General features: G+C 41.4%; 2 protein-coding genes across 11 annotated transcripts in view; one reads left to right on the top strand and one right to left on the bottom strand.

The window, feature by feature from the left end:
• Positions 1-1,020, top strand: part of rab3ip (RAB3A interacting protein (rabin3)) — an 18,919-nt gene extending 17,899 nt beyond the window's left edge. For all 7 annotated transcript variants that reach the window (XM_079654542.1, XM_079654547.1, XM_079654546.1 and 4 more), the window contains one exon: positions 1-1,020. This exon is cut by the window's left edge and continues 233 nt beyond it. The gene's annotated coding sequence lies outside the window, so the exon portion shown is untranslated.
• A 924-nt stretch (positions 1,021-1,944) lies between these two features.
• Positions 1,945-19,433, bottom strand: tmem19 (transmembrane protein 19). Of its 4 annotated transcripts, XM_079652930.1 has the most exons (9): positions 19,304-19,433; positions 15,901-15,985; positions 11,903-12,050; positions 10,602-10,715; positions 5,506-5,643; positions 5,353-5,429; positions 4,418-4,595; positions 4,042-4,251; positions 1,945-2,731 (listed from the first exon to the last, which is right to left on the bottom strand). In XM_079652930.1, the coding sequence occupies exons 2-9, from the start codon at positions 15,940-15,942 to the stop codon at positions 2,571-2,573; spliced, it is 1,068 nt and encodes a 355-aa protein (XP_079509056.1). In that variant the 5' UTR covers positions 15,943-15,985; positions 19,304-19,433; the 3' UTR covers positions 1,945-2,570. The 4 variants fall into 4 exon arrangements, with proteins under 4 accessions (XP_079509056.1, XP_079509058.1, XP_079509059.1 ...); XM_079652932.1 differs by lacking the exons at positions 15,901-15,985; positions 19,304-19,433 and adding an exon at positions 13,395-13,603; XM_079652933.1 differs by lacking the exons at positions 15,901-15,985; positions 19,304-19,433 and adding an exon at positions 13,395-13,603 and having other exon boundaries at positions 11,903-12,056.
• Positions 19,434-19,468: the final 35 nt, after the last annotated feature.

Here is a 19,468-nt window from a genome sequence, read left to right on the forward strand (position 1 = left end):
CAAAATATGAAGACATGAAGAGAAGTCCAAATGTCTGAGGAGCTTTGACGACGCTTTGTTTTCTCCCCCTCATTTATAAATACCTTCAATCATTCAATCAGAGTTTAACAATAGTCTTTCAGGTTCCTCGCTGATCCAGAACTCTTCAGTCAAATATTATTTATTGTTTTATGTTTCAGATCTTAAAGTAGGCTTCGCTGAATCTTAAAAATATATCAAGACGCCCCCCGACAATGTGTTTAAGCTTTTAATTGATGCATATGATGAACGCAGTCCGGGTAGTTTGATGCAAAGATAATCAGAAATCTGGTTCAATTCATTTCTCCAGGGAAGTGGCTTACTGTACCTGCGCGGCTTAGTGAGTATTTACAGCAACTAACTCATTCAATTCAAATCATTTCATTGTTAAAGAGCTGCAATGCTTCGTCCACTAAACTCAAACTATTTTGAATATTCATTAAAGTTTTAAAAGCAGCCTCTCAGATGTGAAGAGCTCCTATTGTTTAACATCAGATCAAACTGAATATCTGCAGACGGATAAATCCAGACATGTAACAACAATGCCGTGGACTTTTCAAACCAATGAGTCCAGTTAACGGATGCATTTCGAAGTTGCAGTTTGATTGTTATTATTTCTCTGGTTTTTCCCTCTCGATGTCTTCCTCACCGTCCTGAGTGAGTTTCACTACAAGAGCACAGAGCAAACGCGTCTACTCAACATTTTACAGTCAGAAAGATTCTATTTATAATTCCTTTAAGACTTTATGACAGTTGTTTTTGTGATTCCCAGACGTTTATGAAGCTAAAGAAACACTCCATTTCCTGCTGTTAAACACTACGTACATATGCTGACATAATTACAAATGTGTGGGGGGGGATTCTCCTTTTACGGCTCCTGGTGTTTTGAGCCTGCTGTATTTAATCAATCAGGATGACATGTGTAGATATTAAGCTGTGTGTGTGTGTGTGTGTGTTTGTACGCCTGCTGTTGTGTAAACTTTATAAATATGTTAATTTAAACCTGACTCTGGATCTTCTTCTCTCATTCGAAGTCAGTGTCACTCTCCCGGTTTGGTTTAGTGCCTTTTCTCTCAGACACTCTGAAATAAAAACAGTAATACCTCTGGAAACACGCAAATGCCTGGAGTCTGTTCACGCTGTTACGGCCCGTCCACACTACTACGGCCCGTCCACACTACAGCTTCAAAAAAAGCTTGCCGGTGGGCGTGTCTGAAGCTCGACCAACAACCAATCACATGAATCTCCCGCCCCTGACACACAAGCAGCGGTTTGATTGGCTAGAGCTTGTACTGGCATATGATTTGATTGGCTGACGCTTCCACCGAAAGCTTCAGAAGCTTCAGAAGTTGAACATTGCTCAACTTTTAGAGCCTGAAACGTCAGGAAAGCTCCGCTCTGCTACCCACAATTCAGTTCGGTGAAAAGCGAGGCAACGTGACGTCACCCCATTCAAGGTGAATGGGCAGACGCGTTGGAAACTGTTTTTGAAGCTGTCGAAGCTGTAGCGTGGACGGGCCGTTAGGAGAAGAGGTCAAAGGTCACGTCTGCTCAGAAGCACTTGTGGTTCACTCTGCGGCTGAATTGGTATTTGTTTTCCACATCGATAAAACATAACTCAGACTGACTCGAGAGCGAGGGAAAAGAGGTCTTCAGGCAAGACTAAAAAGTTTGGAGGGTGGGCGACAATTTGACGGGGGGGGTAGGTCGTTCCAGAGCCAGGGGGCTACCGCTGAGAAGCCTGGGTCTCCCCTGGTATTCTCTTCGTTTTAGGGACTACCAGCCAACCTCAAAGCCCTTGAGGGGGTGGACACCTGTAGGAGGTCGGAGATGTACTGAGGGGCCAGCCCATTGAGAGATTTAAAAACAATAACAGCCAGAATTGGGGAAAGAGTAATGTTCAAGGTTAAAAAAAACGGAAACACCTTTCATTTCAAAGTAGGAAAGGTTTATTAACACATAAATTAAAGGCAGGAAATATATATGATGTTAAACACAATGCTGTATAAATCAGTGTTGGGACAAGACGACTGTTTAAAGTGTAGAAACATGACATTAAACAAGCAAGTTCAAATCAGAACAAAGACACTGAACATTTATTGAATTATTTAAGGTCAAATGATGATTTTGTCCACATGACCGATCCACCGTGCATCGTTTAGCATCTCTATTCTCTTTAGACGTTTCACTCTGTAGGTTTGATTTGTTATTTTTCTCATGATATTGTCTGTAAACCACTGATACTTCTGGAGACTCGCAAAATAGTTTGCTGTCAATTATGGTTCTTAGAAAGATAGAAAATCCCCCAACATCCGGGAAATATTGCAGTTTCTCTTTCCCTATTATTTGGAAAATCTCCCAAAACATGTAAATATCCATCATCTGTTCAATCAGGAGTATCACTTACACTCAAAACATGTGCAGAACATCACATCAGTCAGTATTTATTTTGTTCTCCATGATGGAGCAATCAAAGTGCTTCTGTGACCAATCAGATCAACAGACTTCTCAAATGTCTCGAGTGAAGCGTAGTTTATCAGCCATCAGTGGGTTCATCGTGGCCACATCCCCCACGCTAACCCCGGCAGGACGAGAGCGACGATGACGGAGGTGAAGAGGTTCACGGCGTTGTTGTCCAGGATGGGTTTCCCACAGATCCGGGTCGTTGTGGCCGACTCGTAACTGACCACCTTCCCAATGCTGGCGTCAAAACCTGCAGACGGACGGAGGAGACGCTGGTTAGTGACTTTTTGCAAATGCAATATCTCAGAAAGAAACTTGGCCTGGGAACATTTAGCCACTTCTGTGCAATGTGAAGTACTTTTACTATACTATGACTTTTAACATATTTCAACATACTATCATTTTTTAAAACTTTTTCTGACGGGCTGTATCAGTGCTTCTCAAAGTGTGGTCCGTGAGTATATTGGTAAAATTTCACATTTGAAATAAATAAATACATTTCAGTTTTCCGCACTCTCACGGGAATATCTCCGCAATGGAGCGAACTCAAGTTTCATTCGATTGCATGAAATAGCCCAGCGCAGCATCGTCACACGTTGCCACCTGTTTGTACCATTTTCAGGCGATTTATAATCTGTTCTAGAAAAACGATGAGTTTTTTTATATTTGTGGAGTCAGGTGGACCGCGAGTGTTTTTTTATTGGTTAGGTGGTGCTTGGTATGAAAAAGTTTGAGAAACCCTGTACTGTACTATAGGCACTTTCACACCGGATTACCTTTCCCAGGAATAGTTCCTGGGATTTTGCGTTCACACCAAAAATATCTGGAACTAGAACTTAGTTTTCGGGAACCTTTTCACCCCCTTTTCAGCCCCTGCTAGAGAGGTGGGACTTTCCTGGGGAGGAAAAGGTTCCAATGTCTGATTGGCTGGGCAAATTGCAAACCACTCCCCGTAAAACTCAGAAAAGTTTTGTGAAGCCGCCATTTTATTCTCTGGCATTAGCATTATTAGCATTAGCATTAGCATTAGCATTAGCCCCCGCGCACCAATGCAGATGGTTATGGCAACACAAAAGAAAACATGGGAGCGGTGGAGATGAGGAGGTGTCGGCGTTCTGGCGATTTACTCTGAAGGCTTCAGTAGAAGCTGCTGGGAGTCCCAGCAGCTTCTACTGAAGCCAGTCCCCAACTCCAGGGACTTCCAGCCGGGGACTCCGGGTGGCAGTATACGCCGTGAAGTTGTTTGCGGCCTGCCAGTAAACCCAAAAGAGGTCCAGGAACTCTTCCTGGGAGAAGCACTTGGTGTGAAAGCGCCTATTGACGTTTTTCATTTTTTCAACATACTACACTAACAGAAGAAGAGAGGTATCCTTGAATGTAAACAAGCTAAATGTTTCCGAGACTGGTTGAAGGGTCCGTTACGTTTAATTTTCTGATTTAAGTACCACTACCTGATAATAAAGATTGATGTCAATGGGGCTGTGTCTGTGTTGTTTATAGTATGTTGGAAAGAGAGAGGTACAGCCCCAGTATTGTATGCTGAAACTGTACTGTTCCCACCTGAGTACTGCATGTGAGCCCCCAGGAAAGAGTCCAGCATGGACCCCAGCAGCCCGGCCATGCCTGCGTACACCATGATGGGCCACTGAGGGTCGGCCATGTTCAGATCCCCCACAAACAGCAGCTGAGTCACGTAATAGGCCACGCCCACCGTGAGACCCCCGAGGAAACTGGCCAACAGTCCCACTGCAGTCACTCCTCCGTTGGTTCCTGGGGGAAAGAGAGAGGAACATTTAAGACAGAAAGTAGAATAGAAAAAATGAACCAGAAATATAATTGTTATCTCATTGAATAACGCCCTCTGACAGAATACATAAAAAGACATAGTATGTGGAAAAAGTGAAAAAACTTTAAGTATTTAGTAAAAGCCTCTCACCTGCGGGGACCTCCTTCCAGGTGGTGATGAGTCTGGGCTGTGATTGGCTGAGCACGGGCCCCACCTCAGAGCTCCAGGTGTCCCCGGTGCTGCAGGCGAGCGCTCCGAGCAGAGAGAGACACATCCAGGAGGCCGTGTACTGCTTCCCGAAGTCTATGGGGATCTCACCGGGCCCCACCTGACACACAGGTACATCAAATCAGACTTTATTTTGAAAGCGCTCTTACAGGTGCTCAAAGTCGCTTTGCAGAGGTAGTAAAAAAGGACAACAATTACATATAGTAAAAGTTACATTAAAATCGACAATCGTAATTAACAACAATCACACATTAAATGAAATGATACACTAAAGAGGAAATGTGGTTATACTCTCAGAAAGTGTCATAATAGTATGATTTATTTTGGACAAACTACTCGAAGACATCTTCACGTTTTCGCACATAGTATATATTTTTTAATTTTTCGACTTGTATTCTCAGAAAGTGGTGGAATACCAGCCAAGTATCTTTACTTTGTTACTGTACACATTCAATGAAACAAACATATCATGATCCTACAGAATCAGCTAGCAACCAATATACAAACAGGAGTTAAAACACCTACAGCATTATTATGGAAAAAATATCAAAAAATGATACAAAATATATGTTCGGACAAATTTCAAGACATGTGAATACGTATTGAAAAATTACAATATCTTTTATACAAATTTGATAATAAATGTCTGAAGAAATGCAATATGTATAAATACTTGATATACACACACACACACACACACACACACACACACACACACACACACACACACACACACACACACACACACACACACACACACACACACACACACACACACACACACACACACACACACACACACACACACACACAGAGGAAAGGATCTAATAGTTCAGTCACAAAGTGTGTGTGTTTACCTCGATCATGTAAAGCAGTGCCAGCTCTGTGGGAACTCCTCCGTTACAAAACACCTGGATCCAGTTTCTCTGACCCCCTGAAACACACCCACAGGTTTATAAAAACAATTCAAGAAAAGGGAAGAATGAAATCAAACCTTCTGGTAATCTCACCTTCTTTGTAGTCGGCGTCGATCCTCTTCTTCTGCGCTCCGCCCCAACGTGTGAGTTTGGAGGAGGTGAGGAAGAAGGCCAGCAGGGAGGAGAAGAAGCTGAAGTTGGCCATCGTCAACACGAAGCCCACGAGGAGAGCTGAGGAAGCACACGTTAAACATTAAAGAACATATTTAAAGGTCCCCTCTTATCCTCCTCTTCATCAATGTATCAAAGGGCTCACATATATACAGAGCCTGTCTCTGATTGGCTGAAACACCAAACAGATCATTGCAGCATTACCCATAATCCCCTCTGTTTCAGTGCTGATTCTGTGGCCGTTTCTCAATGTCGAGTACGCTTGCTTGGTAGCACATGTCTTCAGAAGCAAGGCAAGAATCCTTCCTGGCATTCGGAAAACGAAGAGTGGAACAGGCGAGCAGGTGTGCGTCATATGAGAGGCCCCGCCTTACATTTTCCGCCACAGATTTGGGGAAATTGGTCCGTGCGCAAAGCATTGTGGGGATTTTAAGACCGCGGAGTCTACACAGCCTCGAAATTACCCCCAAACCAAGGACGCGGCCTCGGTGGAATTCCAAGTATGCTGGAGATTGGAACACTCCTTTGGCAGCACTCGATGACGTAGCATCCTTGAAATATTGGCTTGGAAGACAGTTTCCTCGAGATTGAGAAACGGCCTCTGTCTGTTACTTTAGATGAAAATAAGGAGCCCCTCCCCACGCCCCTCTGAGAGACATTTGGTTACAAAGAACTCAATGGTGCTCTAGGAGGAGATTCAGGTGATAAGGTGGGGGGGGGGTTACCTTGTTGGTGATTGGCTAATGGTTACTCAAGACAAAACATTGTTATGACATCATAAAGTGGCCAAAATCTGATCAGCTCATTTTCAGACAGGTTTTTATAGAAATAGATCAAAAAGAGAGAGAACAGTGAAAAGGCCAAAAACATAATAACCAAGGTAGCTGAATTCATCGCGTTGGATGACCAGCCGTTATCTGTTACCTTGTCTCTTAATGCATTGCATAAAGATCGGATCGGGAAAAATCGCTATCGGCAGATTGCCAAAATCAAATGATCGGAATCGGATCGGGAGCAAAAAAAGGTGATCGGGACATCCCTAATCTTTTATAAAAAAATATTGTAATTAATTTTCACACATTTCTTTACATTTGTCCGAATCTTTTAAACATATCTTTGGGAATGATGTTAGCACTTGTCTTTCCACGGGGAATTGAAGAAGTTGTATCCATCTATGATCGCATTGATAGGAACTGTGCTTTAATTCAGGATGAGCTGCTCTGCCTTAATAAGTCTGTGTTATTGTGTGGAGATTTAAAAAGTGCATTTGGATTAGGCACAAAAAACAATAAACAACAACAACCTAATCGAGGCAGTGGTTGAAAAGCAGCTCGTTAAATTACGGTTTTTATTTCAATGGAGAGAGATTATCAAAGGCTTTATTTTACATATGCAGAATAACTACACCTTAGTTTCAGCAATTTAAGTATAGAGTATTAGGCTCCTCCTACTATGAAACATCCAATGTCCTTAATATAAAAGATAAACACCTAAAATAGTGCAATACACATAATGGTGCAAGTACGTTGCAGGAATAATACGATGACATAGGAGATATCTCTGAAAGCAAGTTAACGCAGGAACATATCCTAAACAAAGTGTTCACTTAAACTAATATTGATCTATTTAGGTGTCCAAAGTACGTATATTGGTATACTTTCTGATGGTAGTCCCGTCTTTTTTACAAATGATATCTACCGTAGGAAATACACACTAAGTACTTCAAACTATCTGAATTTCTACTGTCACTAGAAAGGTTTTCTCATATCTTTAAAACCATAAAACCACAGTAGCATCTATGATCTCAAACTCTCCCGCATTGACGTCACCCTCCTTTGGAACATATTTCAATGGTTACGGAGGTCAAATGGATTTATTTAGCAATTATGGGATGCATTCCCACAGCTCAGAGGAAATGGTTAGGGTTATAGAACAAACCCAGATTGTGACATTTTAAATAAACAGTTTGGTTGTTTGAGAAAGTTACTGAGAAACGACAGCCTTGATAATTAACGGGGAATATCATCGGTGACTTTGATATTGAATTATATTAGCTGCTGAACTGCAGAGGATTTATCATGGATTTTTAAAAGGTTGAGAACAAGCTCAAGGCTACAGAACGGGTGATAAGAAGTTCTAAGGCTTTTACTCTACTACACTTTGGAGGCAATATAGTATTTATTCCACCCCTAAGTTATTCTACCCACTTTAATATTCTATTTCCCTCTCCTGTAGTGTGTTATATAGGTTTTAGTGCATGTAAATGGTCTGCAGAGGCTACCATCGCAAAGTTGTACCAATCAGAACACTTCACTTAAAGGGGACCATTCAGAACACTTCAATTAAATTACAGAGGCCCTTATCTGTTTTTTGGGGTGTGAGGGGACCAATCAGAACACTTTCCTTAAAGGGGCCATATTCAGTTTTTTGGGGTGTGAGGGGACCAATCAGAACACTTTCCTTAAAGGGGCCATATTCAGTTTTTTGGGGTGTGAGGGGACCAATCAGAACACTTTCCTTAAAGGGGCCCTATTCGGCTTTTTGGGGTGTGAGGGGACCAATCAGAACACTTTACTTAAAGGGGCCCTATTCTGTTTTTGGGGTGTGAGGGGACCAATCAGAACACTTTCCTTAAAGGGGCACTATTCTGCTTTTTGGGGTGTGAGGGGACCAATCAGAACACTTTCCTTAAAGGGGCACTATTCTGCTTTTTGGGGTGTGAGGGGACCAATCAGAACACTTTACTTAAAGGGGCCCTATTCTGTTTTTTGGGGTGTGAGGGGACCAATCAGAACACTTTACTTAAAGAGGCCCTATTCTGTTTTTTGGGGTGTAGGGGGACCAATCAGAACACTTTCCTTAAAGAGGCCATATTCTGTTTTTTGGGGCGTGAGGGGACCAATCAGAACACTTTCCTTAAATGGGCTCTATTCCGGTTTTTTGGGGTGTGAGGGGACCAATCAGAACACTTTCCTTAAAGGGGCCCTATTCTGCTTCTTGTGGTGTGAGGGGACCAATCAGAACACTTTCCTTAAAGGGGCCCTATTCTGCTTTTTTGGGTGTGAGGGGACCAATCAGAACAATTTCCTTAAAGGGGCTCTATTCTGCTTTTGGGGTGTGAGACGACCAATCAGAACACTTTCCTTAAAGGGGCCCTATTCTGCTTTTTGGGGTGTGAGGGGACCAATCAGAACACTTTCCTTAAAGGGGCCCTATTCTGTTTTTTGGGGTGTGAGGGGACCAATCAGAACACTTTCCTTAAAGGGGCTCTATTCTGCTTTTGGGGTGTGAGGGGACCAATCAGAACACTTTCCTTAAAGGGGCCCTATTCTGCTTTTTGGGGTGTGAGGGGACCAATCAGAACACTTTCCTTAAAGGGGCCCTATTCTGCTTTTTGGGGTGTGGGGGGACCAATCAGAACACTTTACTTAAAGGGGCCCTATTCTGTTTTTTGGGATGTGAGGGGACAAATGAGAACACTTTCCTTAAAGGGGCCATATTCAGTTTTTTGGGGTGTGAGGGGACCAATCAGAACACTTTCCTTAAAGGGGCCCAATTCTGCTTTTTGGGGTGTGAGGAGACCAATCAGAACACTTTCCTTAAAGAGGCCCAATTCGTTTTTCTTCCCTGTCGTGTGCTCTGTAGGTTTTTAGTGGATGTAAATGGTCTGAAAAAGGCTAAAATCCCAAAGTTCCAGAACACAGTGTCGTCACTTTGGAACACTTTTGCTTCTATTGGCTAGCGCTCCAACACATTGTACGTGATAGAGATGTCCCTCCCCTTAGCCTAAGCTGGTTGACCAATCACAACAGAGCCGGCCAGCTAACCAATCAGAGCAGCTCTGGTTTCAGACAGGGGGTGAAAAGAGGGGGACATTAATATTATATGTCCATAGGTTATTTTCTAAGAAATTATGCATTATCCTTATAAGAAATATTTAGAATAGGATCAACTCACTAAGTTTCAACGATGACTTCAATATTAATACTTACAACTTCTTCAATATAGTAAAACTCAGAGGGGTAATTCACCGTAATGAATGTTTTAACTTTGTATTATTTGGTACATTCTGTTCTTGTATTTCAACACCATTTATCAAAGCCAGAAACCGTGAAAACTGAAATGATCTTCACTGTTTTCTAATTTCCTGACAGTCATAAAAATCATGACGTGTTACCAAAGCTTCGGTCAGGAAAACGTCAGCAGATATAAGCAGAATGAAACCGTTCTATTTCACCAAAATGTTCTTTTTCTCCACATTAGATTTAGCCAGAAGAAAACCCTTACCAGAAAATGTAAAACACTTAAAACCCTGAGGCACTCATTCAAGAAATTCCCCTTGAGTGGTATCCTCATGATATATGGCAGTATAACGGTGTTTCAAAGCATGCTTTTGTTAAATAACAGGAGGAAATTTAGCATGAAGCATGTTTTCCCAGGACAAGAGTTACATCTATTCGTATCAACATCAAAACTGTGACAGAGAGGCTTTCAGTAACTCATCTGCTGACTAGAAAAACTGCCCGGAGACATCCTGATAATGTGAAGCAGAACAAAAAACAGGACCCTTAAACTTTGAATCTCCATCTGACCGTTTGTTTGTGTTGTTGTGTGACTCTTAGCTTCATCACACAAGTAAACAAAGGTATTGAGGCTGGAGTAAACAAGCAGCCCCTGTGTGTTGCTATGGAGTCTGGTGGCTTTAAAGAGATCATAGATGGATGCAACTTCTTCAATTCCCTATTGAACCTAGTGCAGAACCACACACACACACACACACACACACACACACACACACACACACACACACACACACACACACACACACACACACACACACACACACACACACACACACACACACACACACACACACACACACACACACACACACACACACACACACACACACACACACACACACACACACACACACACACACACACACACACACACACACACACACACACACACACACACACACACACACACACACACACACACACACACACACACACCTCCCAGAGCTCCTGAGTAGTTCAGGCTTTTCCCCTTCAGCGCTCGGACCGTCAGCATCAGAGGAACCAGGATGGAGAACAACCATCGCCATGGAGACACAGGTTGCAGGGTTCCTAAAACACACAAAATCAGAACATCCTCTTTAAATGTTGTGATTGTGGCCCAAAGTGAAGTGATAAGAACCGTGCCAAGTCACACACAGAAGGAAAATAAGGATTCATAAAATCCTACTCCTTTCGTCTTAAAATTTTAAAACGTTTGAAACATTTCAATAATATTTGTCCTTTCAAAAATCGAAAAAGTAACTTTTTTTTGGGCCGAGTTGAGAGATGTCCTGCACCAGATGTGGGATCAACATTTATAAGATAAGGTAACAAATAAAAAAACGATGTTAAAACCCACTGCTCACAAGTGATGATGAACATTGATAAGATGCTGAAAGTCAACCAAAAACAAGGTTTGTGACGTTAAATAATAATAACAATAAACTTAAAGGTGGGGTAGGTAAGTTTGAGAAACCGGCTCGAGATACACTTTTTGTTATATTCCATGTAATGCTCTTAACATCCCGATAGCAATGAATATCTGAAGTGCTTTGACAATAAATCCATAAAGAAATATCATCAGTGGAAGCCGTGGCGCTGTAAAAAGCACGACCAATCATCTGAGCCGGCTAAAGTAACTGGATGGCCTACCTGCCTGTCAGCCTTCCATCTGTGCACAAACTTATCTCGTGCCCTCATTGGTCATGTGCGCGTTCGTGTGTGTTGGAGGAGGGGCTCTTCTTCTTCCGGTTGTGTATTTTCAAATTTTGGCCCGGAAAGAACATCGATTTTGGAGAGCCAGAAAAACTGTGAAAAAGTACCCGCTAGCCGGAACTACCCCTAGTGGAAACGCAACCAAAAACGGGCACGGCACGCTTAAACCGCGCTGTAGTGGAAATGCGCCATTAGAGAGCCGAGTCAAATGATCTGGCTCACTAACGCAAAGAGATAGTGGACGCCCTCTCAACCCTGGTCTGGCGGAAACACTGATAACAACATTAAAATAAATACAGAACAAGATGAAACATCGACAGTGATCCGAATGAAATTCCCTTGAAGTAAAGAATCATGGGGAAGTCCTGCAGAGTGATATTGTGTCGTTGTTGATATTGTTCTCGGAGCTTGAGTTCATTTCTAAAGGAATACAAAACATCTAAGTCGGAAGAGCCCAAGGACTTTTCAGAAAGCCGCCACTGAGAAGTTTTCTAACAGTAAAATAGCAAATGAAATATAGATGTTATTCTTTTGGGACCGACCTGAGTAGGTGCTGATGGTGAGCGAGAGGACCCAGAAGAAGAGAGAGAGAGCCAGAGTGGCACACAGGATGATCATGTCCGTCATCATCTTCAGGCTTTCCTTCACCAGAAGATCCTGATCAGGCGTCATGCTGAGACACAGGCAGGGCTGCAACTAACAACACATTTATATATTCATTATATATTGATTCATCCTGGGGGAAATGGGTTTGTTGCTGTATTTAAATAAAATGGTATGAAATGTTTAATGTCTGTTTGAAAGATCTCTTCTTCTTAGTGTGTGTGTGTGTGTGTGTGTGTGTGTGTGTGTGTGTGTGTGTGTGTGTGTGTGTGTGTGTGTGTGTGTGTGTGTGTGTGTGTGTGTGTGTGTGTGTGTGTGTGTGTGTGTGTGTGTGTGTGTGTGTGTGTGTGTGTGTGTGTGTGTGTGTGGCTGATGTAGCGTGTAATCTTTGTTAATAAAGTGGTTTTGTTAGTACCAAATTCCCTCTTAAGGACTCCATGTTCTCTCTGCAGATCAACAGGAAACAGAGAGCAGACTGTGGACCAAACACACTGGAACTGTGGGAGAAACCTTCTGATTTTCCTCAGGGGAAACTGATATCACCTTCTGTTTTCTGCACAAAATAAGCTCTGTGTGTTTGGTCTCCCATCTCCTAAATTAGAATGCACCGGAAAGGGACTTTCAAACAGTGGTTATGAACAGGAAGAGGTTTTGAAGTAAAAGTACTGAAACCACACAGTGAAAATACTGCATTCCCTCATTTATCATGTAGGGATTATTTAGCTATTATTTAAAAACTACATTTTAAAATTGTGTGTGTGTGTGTGTGTGTGTGTGTGTGTGTGTGTGTGTGTGTGTGTGTGTGTGTGTGTGTGTGTGTGTGTGTGTGTGTGTGTGTGTGGCTGATGTAGCGTGTAATCTTTGTTAATAAAGTGGTTTTGTTAGTACCAAATTCCCTCTTAAGGACTCCATGTTCTCTCTGCAGATCTGTGTTATTATTATTTCTATTTCTATTTTTTTTTTTTAAATAAGTTCTGGCCATTTTTCAGACATTTCTAAGAACATTTTTCAGATATTTTCTGTAATTATTCCGACATTTTTAAAAATAATTTCCCGATTTTATATAGAAATGTTTCTGATGTTTTTCACAAATCTTCAATCTCCTTACTGCTGCTTTAAATCCCTAAATAGATGTATGTAGTTTAATCTACAGCAATGCATCATAATCTGTAAATACTGTTTGTAGCTTTGTGTCTGTCTGTGTGTCCCTCTACCACTATCTTTATGCATAAAAAATACCTGCTAATATTCAAGATAACTTGGATTGGTCATCTGAAAAGTACCTGGAGCTGTGTGGAGGAGTAAAACGGCTAATAATAACCTATTCATTTAATGTAGTAGAAGTGTAAAGCTGTATAAAATGCCAAAACATGATCAAACAGAGGCTAGTTTTTACCATTGAATTCAATAATTGTTTGAAAGTGAACTCACCAAATATCCTCGGAGCCATCGTGAGTTTACACTTAAAGTCCAGTTAATACAGTATCTTTCCCTGTGAAAAGCAGGCGTATCTTTCCCTACTTAATACCTCGAAAACATGAGTAAAAAGCTGAGATAACTGACTGAATGTGGCTTCAACCCGAGTGTAAACATTCACCGGAGGCGAAGGTAGGACCGCGGTTTGTACCGGAAGTACCCGAGAGGAACCGAGTAAAGCTGAAGAGAAAAGGGCGCGCGGCCTTTAGCGCCACCTGCTGTTCGGAGGACGGATCCGGTATTACATCCATCTACTTCCGACCTTCCGACCCATGGGACCTTATTTCGGAAAAAGTATGTATTGAAGTCAATGGGGAGACAAAGATTATCTTTCGATCCCGTTTGAATTGTGCCACGAATTACACATATGATGTTTGTCAATCTTAAAACATAATTTCCATGTCAAAAAAGTTACAGTTTGTCGTAAAACTGTTGAAATATTAAACTATGAAAAATATGCAACTAGAAAGACTACAAATCCCAGAATCCCGGTCCCGCATGCTGGCTCTCACGGAACCGACTAACTCCCCTTGTGTGTATGTACAGCTCTCAACATGCCCAGGCATGTAGTGATTTTCACCTCGTTTAATACTTTCCGCCTCATACTGAAAGAAAGAAGTGAAATGTGCCAAAGTGACGGCCATCTTGGTGTGTGGTACGAGGTTGGAGATGTAGTTCATTGAGCGGTTTCACACACAAAAAAGTGTTACTTCACATTTTTATGACACAATTTAATTTTTTTGACTTGCAAAATTATCTATCAAATTGACAAACATCATATGTGTAATTCGTGGCACAATTCAAACGGGATCGAAAGATAATCTTTATCTTTCCATTGACTTCAATACATACTTTTCAGAAATAAGGTCCCATGGAGGTCTACCGGAAAGGGAGAGACTTCGCCTCTCTATACACTAATACTGATTCTCTTACAGTAAATTAATAGATACATAGGTAAATAGGTAAATAGGTAGATATGTAAATAGGTAGATAGGTAAATAGGTAACTAGGTAGATAGGTAAATAGGTAGATCGATAGATAGAAATAGGTAAATAATTATATATATATATATATATATATATAGGCCTGTTAAGTGGCCTAAATAGGTAGTGACTGGCTGTCCACATGATGTGGCCTGCCGACATGACCTCTGTCATACAGATCATAAATCAAAGCCCTTGATTGGTCTCTGTGTGTCATTCAAGCTCGGGATAACCTCAGCTCAGGTGAGGTGAAGGACTCTCTGAGTGTTTAGATAGTTAACTTAGTCTAAGTTCTCAGTGGGTCTCAAACGGTTTGGTCACCATTTATGTAAACACATATTTCCATTTGAGAGGTGATTATTAAAATATGCATGAATAAAAAAAAAGTGAACTAGGTGAAAAAAGGTAAGATACACTTTTAAAACTTGTTGAGAGCTAAAACTAGTCTTTGCTGCTGCCTGAGCAGGGGGGAGAGGAGGGAGAGGGGGAGAGGAGGGAGAGGGGGAGAGGAGGGAGACAGGTGAGGCTGATTCAGGAGCACAGGCACACTCACAACTATAAATGAACCAAAAATAAATAAATAAACAAGTTTCAGTGGTTTTTTCATATTGGAAATGGGATGTTATTGGTTATGGCCATGATTTTCTGATTATTGAAATGTATACAGTTCTGTTTCATATGGGTGTTTCCATAGATCGAGTCTCTTCATGTTGCTCTCAAAATGCACCAGATTGATGCATTTAACTCCAACATTTAAAAAAACATCTTACATGCCGGACCCCCTAGAGGATTTGAGGTCCACCCCCACTTAAAATCACATTGATTGGTTCCTAAACACATTTACCATTTTTTAAAAATAGTAACCCATGTCCACATATGTATGTGTATTTGTGGGTAAACTATAGGGCTATCACTATGGGCCCTGCCTGTACCTGTTCGCTCTGCCATCGCGTGAAGGGTCTGCTAACAAGCGACCAACAGAAGGTTAATGTTAATGCTGTTGCACGTTGATCCTGATTCTGAGGTAAATAAGATAAGATAAGAAGTACTTTATTGATAACAATTTGGGAAATGTTTGTACATATATGTAAATAAGTACATAGGTAAGTAAGTAATACATAACTTCAAATAGTATAAATACAAATAAATGATATCTTAAATTATTTTTAATACAAATGTTCCTGCTGAAAACATGTCTCTTAATAATTTGAGTCTTTAATGCCACTCTCTCCCCTGACAACATCACATTTATATTCCTACTTGTTGTCGATTAAATTACTTGTAGGTACATTTATCCAATTTAAATACATTAAATTAATCCTTAAATGCTTTTCCTGAAAGGTGTGAAATTGACATATAGTAAAAGTCCAAAACCAGCTGCCAAACTGATGATTTAAATAAGTATATCAGTTTTGACCAAATACAATCTGTTAAATGTTTGGGAAATCCTGTCATACATGAAAGATGATGTAACTTACCGAGCAGTGAGCCGACGGGAGATGAATGTGATTTGTGCTCATTAGGATGCGGCCAACACTTTTTAAAAGAAGCAGAGATCCACCCCTAAAGAGAGAGAGAGAGAGGTGGTGAGAGAGAGAGAGAGAGAGAGAGAGAGAGATGGTGAGAGAGTGAGAGAGAGAGGTGGTGAGAGAGAGTGAGAGAGAGAGGAGAGAGAGTGAAAGAGAGAGAGGAGAGAGAGATGGTGAGAGAGAGAGAGAGAGATGGTGAGAGAGAGAGAGAGAGAGAGAGAGAGAGAGTGAGAGAACATTTTGAAAGTTTGTACAAAGACATACCAATAAATCTAATGAATTCAAATCAATGTATTACAAAAGAGAAACTCCAAACATTAGAAGAAACTATTAAAGACAACCAAAAGCCCCTTGATTTCCCAATGACTTGGGAAGAGTCGACCACACAGACACAATCTCTCCAGCCAAGGAAAGCTTGTGGCCCAGACAACATTCAAAAGGAAATGCTCAGATGCAGCACCCCAGAGATGCAGGGTACAGTATTAAAGCTGTTCAATATCATATTGCAGTCAGGATGTTTCCATCTGGTGCAAAGGGCTCATCTCCCCCATTCATAAGAGTGGAGACAAACAGACCCTAAGAACTACCGTGACATCTGTGTCAGCAGCTGTCTGGGGAAATTATTCTGTAGTATTCTAAATAAAAGAATACAAGATTTCCTTAACCGACAATCCATCTTGAGTCAAAATCAAATTGGCTTCCTTCCAAAACACCGCACCACCGACCATGTATATACCCTTCACACTTTAGTGAACAAACATGAACACCAAACACAACATGGGAAGATATTCACTTGTTTCATTGATTTCAAAAAAGCTTTGGACTCTATTTGGCACGAAGGGCTCTATTATAGACTTCTACATTGTGGTATAGGGGGCAAAATGTACCATCTGGTTGAATCAATGTATTTAGGGAATAAGTGTGCTGTTCAAACTGGAGACAAACAAAGTGAATTCTTCACCCAGAGAAGAGCTGTTCGTCAGGGTTGCAATTTAAGTCCCACTTTATTTCATATATATATAAATGAAGCTGCTGTTCAGTTGGATCACTGTGCTGCTCCTGGCCTCTCCCTCCTAGAGAGAGAGGTGAAGTGTCTGCTTTATGCTGATGACCTTGTTCTGCTGTCTCCTACTGAACAAGGACTACAACAACAGCTGGACATAGTAGACCAGTACTGTAAGAACTGGGCCCTGGCAGTCAATATGAAGAAAACTAATGTCATGGTCTTCCAAAAACGCCCCAGATGTCAGGAGAACAAATACCAGTTTACCATAAATAATCATATCATGGAACATAGTATGAGTTACACCTACCTCGGTTTAACCATAACAGCATCAGGAAGTTTCAACATGGCAGTGAATGCACTCAAAGAAAAAGCCAGAAGAGCTCTTAATGCAATTAAGAGAACATTTTATAATGTCCAAATTCCAATTCAAATCTGGCTCAAAATCTTTGATAGTGTGATCCAGCCCATTGCGCTGTACGGTAGTGAAGTATGGGGTCCACTCAGTCACCAGAGCTATACCCGCTGGGACAAACATCCAACAGAGTCTTTCCATGCAGAATTCTGCAGATACATTTTACGTGTTCAGAGAAAAACACCAACAAATGCATGTAGAGCAGAATGAGGCAGATACCCACTGATCATTGATCGTTGATGACCTCTCAAGACTGAGAGTACTCCTAGGAGAAGGAGACAAGGCACATCTTGCTGCCCAATATGTATACACATGCCACAACCTGAGGGACAGTGAATGACACACACACACACACACACACACACACACACACACACACACACACACACACACACACACACACACACACACACACACACACACACACACACACACACACACACACACACACACACACACACACACACACACACACACACACACACGTGTTGAAATGTAATTGTATCACTGTATATATATATATATATATATATATATATATATCATCATCATATCATCATATCATCATATATATATCATCAATAATATGTAAACATTTGAAATGTACGTTAATGTTGTTAATTTATTTTTTATTTTGATGCTTTGGCAACATTGTTTAATTTAACTTTCATGCCAATAAAGCCCCTTTGAATTGAATTGAGAGAGAGATGGTGAGAGAGAGGAGAGAGAGAGAGAGAGAGAGAGAGAGAGAGAGAGAGAGAGAGAGAGAGAGAGAGAGAGAGAGAGATGGTCAGATAATGTTTAAAAGCATTCAAAGAGTCATGGGAAATGTCGTTTTTAAATAATGACAACTTCTTGTATACATATTTGTATTTAAATGTTATTCTTAAATTGGGCCACTTTCACAAAACCCAATTTCCCTCAACTTAACTTCTATTTGTGTAGTTCCAATCGCTCAATTACAAAGGGGGTCGGGTTGGGCGTGTAAAATGCATTTTGAATCCTCCGAAATCCGGCTGTACGTTGGGGATTGTGATTCACGGAAACATGCATGGAGGTTTTGACTTCAAGAAATGAAAAATAAATGCTGACATCATGAGACCCTTAGATCTCCCTGAACACAGGATCCAGTCAGAGTGGTTTACAGCTCAAGAGGGATGTCAACGTCCGAATGACTCGTGGAAATGCATTAAATTATCAGTGCATCCAAAACATAGATAGAAAACCCACACATCGGCTGTAGGCACTAGTGAGGAGATCATTGATTTAAAATGAAGTGCCTTGGGTGCTTTAACATGAATGCTGTACTCTGTGGTGAGGAGTTTCATTTCAACCGGAACAAAACGTAAATCGCTTTAAATTACTGAAAATCAGATTACAAGTCTTCCTTAGAAATATAAACGCAATAAAAACAATTCCTGGAGAACCTGTCAATACAGGGTTTACAAGTTCATTTTGTATCATTGATGACGCCAACATTATCTACAACACTGAACATAGAGCTGTAACTGACGGGAGGGTCATCAGCTTTGCAGGTATTTGGTTATAAATGAAAGTATTAGGGGACTTGGACTTAGGGGTCGTCGGTTCACGTCCCAACTGGACAAAAAAAAAATACAGAGTGTGGACTAGTAGCTGGAGGGGTGCCAGTTCGACTCCTGTGCCCTGACGAGCCCAAAACGGCTCCCCATGTGCCGCCTGTTGAAGAAAACGTATGTCCGGATGTAGGTTAAAGGTGGGGTAGGTAATTCACTTCAGAAACACTTGTTGTTATATTCCATGGAATGTTCTTAACATCCTGATAGCAATGAATATATTAATTGAGTGCTTTGATAATAAATACATAAAAAAATATCATCCGTGGAAGCCGTGGCGCTGTAAAAAGCACGACCAATCATCTGAGCCGGCCCGGCTAAAGTAACTGGATGGCCTACCTGCCTGTCAGCCTTCCATCTGTGCACAAACTTATCTCGTGCCCTCATTGGTCATGTGCGCGTTCGTGTGTGTTGGAGGAGGGGCTCTTCTTCTTCAGGTTGTGTATTTTCAAATTCTGGCCCGGAATCATCTGAGCCGGTGTCAGTATCATATGTGCTCGGGCT

Source organism: Notothenia rossii (assembly GCF_949606895.1).
Source record: "Notothenia rossii genome assembly, chromosome: 10".
NCBI lineage: Eukaryota > Metazoa > Chordata > Actinopteri > Perciformes > Nototheniidae > Notothenia > Notothenia rossii.

Excerpts from the sequence above, each read along its gene's own strand:
- tmem19 (XM_079652930.1), bottom strand. The coding sequence starts at position 15,942 with ATGAGCACAAATCACATTCATCTCCCGTCGGCTCACTGCTCG. Across the intron at positions 12,051-15,900 it reads TCCCGTCGGCTCACTGCTCG|CCCTGCCTGTGTCTCAGCAT; the intron begins GTAAGTTACATC and ends TGTTAGTTGCAG. Across the intron at positions 10,716-11,902 it reads CACCATCAGCACCTACTCAG|GAACCCTGCAACCTGTGTCT; the intron begins GTCGGTCCCAAA and ends TGTGTGTTTTAG.